Below are 7,232 nucleotides of genomic sequence, written 5' to 3'. Positions count from 1 at the left end.
TGGCTTAAAACCCTTAACGTTTCCCCCCGATCTCGCCCCCCCCTCAGGAGTGGAAACATAATTTTGCTTTTTGGGTGGTGGAGAGATTTGAACCTAGGACCTCTCGCCTCCTCTAATACCATATTGAAGTAAGGACCATCTCATCCAAAAGGTTAAACTATCATACGAGCATATTTTTAATTACTTAAATTATGTCTCCTCAACAACCAGTTTCACAATTTTCTTGTTTGTTGTTTGTTCCTGTCTATGCTTAGCCACAGTATCTGGTAAAACTTTGGAATTCCAAATTGGATGTGATATCCGAGTCTGAATTATATTATGGGCTAGTTCATTATCCTGCTACTCTTACGTGCATGTAGTGTCAAGTACTCCTATCTTTTGATCTTGAGTTTATGTTCTGGAGTAATTAATTTGTTCGATAAATTCAAGTTATACCTAAACAAACCTGAGGGATATTGAACACAAAGTTCAACTATACGAGACGGATTTAATATAGGAATGCTCGTGTGTGCAGGCTAAAATGATAGGGGAACCAGTTAATGTGAACGAATTTCAAGAGCTAGCTAGGGAAGCTCTTCCAAAGATGTATTATGATTTCTTTGCTGGAGGAGCTGAGGATCAGTACACACTCAAAGAAAATATAGAAGCATTTCACAGAATCACGTAAGTTTGTACGTAGTTCTTGCTCTTGATTTGGAAATGGCAGCGCTACTAACCTTTCTGAAACTCAGTATTCGGCCAAGAATACTTGTTGATGTGAGCAGAATAAACATGTCAACTGTTGTACTCGGTCACAAGACATCAGCTCCAATTATAGTTGCTCCAACTTCGTCGCATCAATTGGCACATCCTCAAGGTTCGGATAAAATCAATTAGTGCACTAGTCTCTTAGCGGAACATGTGGTGTTGCTCTTATTCCAAAAGGCTGTTGTATTTATGCCAGGAGAAGTTGCAACAGCTAGAGGTGCTGCAGCATGTAATGTTATCATGGTAAAATAATCTTTTCCAATTTTGGTGCCTCATCTAAAAGCTTAAGCTGTTTGAGAGAAAGAACACGTTGATTACTTATTTATATTACATCTCAAAATGGATGGCTGAGTTCTCTTGAGTATAGGGAATGTCATTTACGTCCACATGCACAATCGAGGAGGTTGCTTCAAGCTGCAATGCTGTTCGCTTTTTTCAAACCTATGTAACTCTTATTATCCCGAACTCTCATCATCATCATCATATATCTTCACTGATTTTTGTGCTTCTGTTAACAGATAGGTAGTTTTTTTTTTTTTTTTTTGTCAATAGGTTTACAAAAGGAGAGATATAACAGAACTTATGGTGCATAGAGCTGAAAGCAATGGCTTCAAGGCTATAATTCTCACTGGTGATACTCCGAGACTTGGCAGAAGGGAGGCTGATGTAAAGAATAAGTAAGTTGTATGTCCTTTTATGCTTAAATTCTTTTCAATCTAATCCGGAAGAAGTCGGTTTCATCCTTTTAATACTTTAGGAATTTATTTTAGTAATACTGTGTTTGATATACTAAGAGTCGGAGTTGCAGGATGATTTCACCCAGGTTGAGGAATTTTGAAGGTCTTATATCAACTGAAGTTGTTTCTGTAAGTATAACCATAAATATTCTGGCTTTTTACTAAAAGCAATTACTAGACAAAGTACAACATGTTAAACTGAAACAGACAAAACTTGAAACTCACTAAAGAAACAATCTTAGTTTGTAAGAATGCGCAAAATTCCATTCTTCGTCATGGATAGATAACTTGAATGAAGTGTAGACTATGCTTACTAATCCACTTATACAATAATGCAGGACAAAGGCTCAAATCTTGCAGCATACGCTGCAGGAACTCTTGATCCTTCGCTTTGCTGGAAGGTACAAGATTTAAAATTAAATATATGTGTTCCTTAATACCACATTAGAAGATATTATGAAAAATAGTCTTGATCCATGAACTCAAATTACTCAGATTATCAACATATGGTAAAATATGTAACATAGCTGAGATACAAAGTACATTTGAGAAGTATCAGATCTAGTTTCATGGTTTTTAAAGCTCGATAAGAATATGATCCACTGTGTTCTTTAATCCTCATACAGTCATACTTTCCAAAAACTTCGCAGGATATAGCGTGGCTAAAATCAATTACCAAGTTGCCAATTCTGATTAAGGGCGTTCTCACTGGTGAAGATGGTATAATTATTATTACTGTACAAAACTTCAAATTCTCCTACCAAGATTCCCTAAGTGAGCATTTAATCTTGAGATTTGGCATATTCTATTTTTCTCAGCAATAAAAGCAATTGAAGCAGGAGTTGTAGGAATTATTGTCTCTAACCATGGAGCTCGACAACTAGATTATACTCCAGCTACTATTTCTGTTCTTGAAGAGGTGATTTCCTTCCTTAAAGTTTGATGTGTTGTACTAAATAAAGTACACTAAATAAAAGTGTGCTTTGTTTAACAACTTTAAGTTTTTAGATGAGATGGTCACACACTTCAACAATTTGAATTGTTAAAAGCTTAAGATTTATAAAGTTGAAATCTCCTCTATAATCCAAATATTTCCATCAATGCAAACACATCTTTTTGGCATGTCCTTTGATTGACTTTCATATATTCCTCCTTAATCTCTAATGGTTTTAGGTGGTCCAAGCTGTTCAAGGTAAAGTACCGGTTCTGCTTGATGGAGGAATTAGGCGAGGAACAGACATATTCAAGGCATTAGCACTAGGCGCCAAAGCTGTTCTGGTAAACTTAAATGCTTTAAAGAAATGGATTTAACTCATATATGCTGACAGTGTATATAATTTTATATATTCTTCAGATTGGTCGACCAGTCATCTACGGCCTAGCAGCTAAGGGGGAGTCTGGGGTAAAGCAAGTAATTGAGATGCTCAAGAGTGAACTGGAGCTGACAATGGCTCTTGCTGGATGCTGCACTGTGGATGACATTACCAGAAGCAATGTTAAGACAGAGAACGAGAGATTCCTATGTAGGATGTAGTTTTCATCCTCTGTTTCTTAAATGAGTTCAAGATGTACGTACAAAAATGCAGTTAATTCTATTTGATAGCATTGCTTGGTAACCTATAGTCAACGGTCCTATTTCTATAGACCTACTTGTTGGACTCTTAACTTCAAATTCCGAAGTATAGGAGACGCAATGGAGTCCGGAAACAACAAATGCCACCGCAGAGCTCAAGTTTAGTTAAGGTGTTTCCTCAGGTTTGGCTTCGTAAAAGAATTTTTCTTGAGTTTGCAATATAAGCTTACCTCACAGTTTATATAAGTTATTTATCATTAAAAGAAAGTACACCCTCTGTTTTAATTAGTTTGTCTTACTTTCTTTTTCAAGTGTGTTTAAAAATCCAAACCATTTTGAGGTGATAGTATCTGCCTCAGCCATAACCATACATGTTTAGGTGAGTGAGTAAAACTTGTAAGCCAAGAAAGAATGCCATGAAGTACTAAAGTAATCCTGAAAGTGAGCGAATATATTTTATTAATTTTGAACCCTGGCATTGTTAAAACACACTGACAATTGGGTCTATCATTACTTGGACCTTGACTAAATTGGGCTTCATGCCAACACCACCCCTCAAGCTGGAGGGTGTGCACACTGCCAGCTTGCCCAACAAATTTTGATGTACAGGTCCTGGCAAAGCCTTTGTCATAATATCAGCCAGCTGATCAGAACTGTGAACATAATGAAGAGAGATAAGAGATTATTGCAAATAATCACGAACATAGTGGCAGTCAATCTCAATGTGCTTTGTTCGCTCATGGAATACTGGATTTTTTGCAATCTAAAGAGCAGCCTGGCTGTCACAATGAATAGGAACAGGCTTTGTAATAGAAAGACCAAGGTCACCAAGCAGCCTATTCAACCAAACAATCTCATCTACCACCTTGCGTAAGGCCTATACTCAGCCTCAGCAGATGACAGGGCAATGGTGGGTTGTTTCTTGCACTTCCAAGACACAGGGCAACCACCGAGAGTTATATAAAACCCAGTATCAGATCTTCTCAAAGTGGGGCAATAAGCCCAGTCAAAATCAGAAAATGCCACAAGAGAACAATCAGAAGAAGAGTTCAATACAATACCCAAATCAGGAGCAGACATGAGATACCTTAGAACATGGAGAGCAGCAAGCACGTGTGGAACTCGTGGACAATGCAAAAATTGACTAAGGTGTTGTACAGAGAAAGAGATATCACGCCTAGTATGTTGTAAAAAATTAAGCTTGCCAATGAGTTTCCTATAAGAACTAGGATCAGGAATAGGGTCACCGACATCTGAATCCAACTTGAGGAAGGCATTGTTAACATCAAGTTGAAAAACAGTCCAGTTTCTCTTAACTGCCAAAGACAAGAGACACTTGACAGTAGTCAATTTTACAACTAGAGAGAATGTTTCAGTGTAATCTATGCCTTCCTTTTGGGTGTCACCTCTGATAACAAGTCTAGCTTTATACCTCTCAATAGTGCCATCAGACCTTTGCTTGATCTTATATACCACTTGCAAGGGATAGCACGTGTAATGTGCATTAACCAGCTTATTCCTTTAGTAGCTTTTAGTTTATGTTACACGCTGATTTTGCTCTTGCATACAACAGAACTTTATTGTTCATTGTTGTTTAAAACCTTGATTTGAAGCCTTGGCTTAAGTTTTCCCCTTTTAATTTCATATATACTTTCTTTTTATGTTATTTTCTTATTTCTTTCTGGTGCAAAATTAAGAATGAACTTTTAGTATCCATCGATAGATCTTACAACTATTCTGGCATAAATAACCATAGCATTTACAACAAGTAATAATACTCGCTCAAAATGTTCCCATCGTTAGCTAAATTGGGAAGAAAATATCTAAATGGCTATGAAAGACAATTAAAAATTTCAAGTGGGGCCAATGCATTCAAAAGATGGAGCCCGTGCTCCCAACATGGTGACTAATTCTTTTTAAAAGTATATTTTCATGATTATTCAGTGTAAATTAAAGGATGTAAAATTAGGATGAAATTCAAAAGTGATGCCATTAGAAAGATTAAAATCTCTCTATATAATTTTTTACAAAATAATAAAATATCTACATATTTATTATTAATTTATGAGTTTAAGACTAAACGATGGATGATTTGTGTGACAAATAATTAAATTTAAGCATTAAGTTATAAAAGTATTGTCGCCTCTCTTTGGGTCAAGTTATTTAATTTTAATTTTAAATTTCGAACTTCAAATTCCATAACTTTGAGAGTTAATAAAATAAATTTAAATTTCATAGTGACATTCTTGTTAGAATCTCATTATGGTAATTGTGCCATATATAATGAGATAGATGTAGTACAAAATAATCATTCTATCCTTAATTTATAATTTCACTATCATAAGTTTTCATTAATAAATTTTAGTTATTTGATATTTTCAATTAAAAAAGTTAATGCATCAGTTTCAGTCAAACTTTAAAACTAAAATAAGGATTTTTAGAATATTAAATATTGAAAATTGTTATAGCCCAAGACAAAACAAATGTTCATTATTCCTTTTTATCATGAAGGTAGTAAAAGCCATACAGAGATGTATCACAAATAAATATTACTGAGATTTACAAAAAAATTGTAGAAGGAAAAATACAAATATTTATAAGTCTGCTACAGAAATTATTTAATATACAAAATTAATCCCACAGATGTTTATAAAATTGAAATGAAATCAAACAACGAGAGTAAGTAGGCGTTTGGCCATAGATACCAAAAACAAATTCACTTTTTTTGGAATTTTTGAAGTTGGAGTTGTGCTTGGCCATAATTTTTGAAATTGTAGTTTTTGATGAAATATAGTTGTAAAAAAGTGAAAAAGTGAAAAAAAATTGAAAAACAAATTTTTTGAGTTTTTGGTATTCTAGAATACAACTTCAAATTATATTTGAAATATTTATGGCCAAATGCCCAAAAATAAAAAAAGTGAAAAAAAATTACGGAAAAAAAGTGAATAATTTTTATGGCCAAATGGCACCTAAGTTAACTGGCTTGAAAAGAGAAATGAATTGTCAGGCATTTGCAAATAGGGCCCGCAGGTAAAAAAGCTGACTTTTTAGCTACACAGGTATTACGGAAAATATCATTGAGGCCGAGGGCTTTTCCGTCAATTTACATGGGGGAAGCTCCTCTCCGATTCACTTCTATTAATAATAATAGTGAGTAGTAAAATTGGAAGGCTAGTATACTAATTAGTAGGAGAGTCGGCCAACTCATGTGACTCTATATGTGAGTCTTTCCTTATGCATTTAAAATTAAAATGATCAAGATAAGAATTATGAAATCCACGGGAAGATACGAAAAAAGATGATGGACTACAATATTTTACCTTCACTCATTGTCATTTGCCATGTTTCTATCTTAATTGTCTGCGCATGCTTTTGTACTTTTTTATTCACTCCTCTAGCATTTGTATAATCCCTTGAAACAGATGAGCGATTATAATACCGCTAATGATTAGAAAACTGACTATGTACAGTCCTAAAAGACAAAACACACAAACAGATGACTTAGGATATTGCTAAACATGTACAAGTTCTGTTAGAAAAAAACAGTCATTGAAATGAAAAACAACAATTCTTCTAAGCTGAAAAGCGTTAAATATTTATGCAACTTAGTTTTTCTAAGTTCAACTACCACGAAGGAGAAGGAGGTACTGTACTAAAATTGTTTTTTTACTTTCCAAAACTCAAATTATTGTTTCCTCCGTATTTGCTTTGTTTCTTACAGAATCCCACAAATTGCCATCTTCCATTAAAAAAAAATCCCCTGTGGAGGATCACCGCCCAACTTATAAGTAAAGAGAGACCAATTTAACAAATTTTCATGTTTGATGTTTGTTTCGTAGTGTTATTGGTCACCATTTTTCATACGACTTGCAGTTTGAAATAGTAAGAAAGTTTCTTCCTTTTTTTTAAAAAAAAAGAAAAAAATAAAAAGAAAAACTCTGGAGATGTATGTACTGCAATATTTTGATCAAATGATGTGATGCCTGAATATGAATCATAAAATGGTCTAGTTCATTATCACGATGCTCTTATATGTATTTAATGCTACCCCTTTGATCTTGGATTTATCTTCCTTGTTACAAAGGATTCGTTCTCTACCTAAAGAATTGAGTTGATTTCTCAGATTGTCACTTAATTAATACTAGTTGTTATCTCAGGAAGTCCTTCCTTTGTTG

At 34.4% G+C, this 7,232-nt stretch overlaps 2 protein-coding genes across 4 annotated transcripts; one reads left to right on the top strand and one right to left on the bottom strand.

Annotated features, from left to right (window-relative positions):
* The first annotated feature begins 24 nt into the window (after nt 1–24).
* Nucleotides 25–3,127, top strand: LOC132055309 (peroxisomal (S)-2-hydroxyacid oxidase GLO4-like). 3 transcript variants are annotated; one of them, XM_059447048.1, is made up of 12 exons: nt 25–128; nt 515–663; nt 732–856; nt 944–990; nt 1,115–1,192; nt 1,300–1,424; nt 1,556–1,613; nt 1,823–1,885; nt 2,111–2,204; nt 2,303–2,403; nt 2,658–2,762; nt 2,839–3,127. In XM_059447048.1, the coding sequence occupies exons 2-12, from the start codon at nt 521–523 to the stop codon at nt 3,016–3,018; spliced, it is 1,119 nt and encodes a 372-aa protein (XP_059303031.1). In that variant the 5' UTR covers nt 25–128; nt 515–520; the 3' UTR covers nt 3,019–3,127. The 3 variants fall into 3 exon arrangements, with proteins under 3 accessions (XP_059303031.1, XP_059303032.1, XP_059303030.1); XM_059447049.1 differs by having other exon boundaries at nt 37–151; nt 2,135–2,204; XM_059447047.1 differs by having other exon boundaries at nt 37–151.
* Nucleotides 3,128–3,538: 411 nt separating this feature from the next.
* LOC132058601 (uncharacterized mitochondrial protein AtMg00810-like) lies at nt 3,539–4,562 on the bottom strand. The gene is made up of 3 exons (XM_059451058.1): nt 4,490–4,562; nt 3,923–4,373; nt 3,539–3,710 (listed from the first exon to the last, which is right to left on the bottom strand). Exons 1-3 carry the CDS (start codon nt 4,560–4,562, stop codon nt 3,539–3,541), a joined length of 696 nt encoding a protein of 231 aa, XP_059307041.1.
* Between the last annotated feature and the right edge of the window lie 2,670 nt (nt 4,563–7,232).

The sequence above is a fragment of the Lycium ferocissimum genome, chromosome 5 (assembly GCF_029784015.1).
Source record: "Lycium ferocissimum isolate CSIRO_LF1 chromosome 5, AGI_CSIRO_Lferr_CH_V1, whole genome shotgun sequence".
Lineage (NCBI taxonomy): Eukaryota > Viridiplantae > Streptophyta > Magnoliopsida > Solanales > Solanaceae > Lycium > Lycium ferocissimum.
Note: the sequence above shows the minus strand (reverse complement) of the source record. Positions and strands in the feature narration are given on the sequence as shown.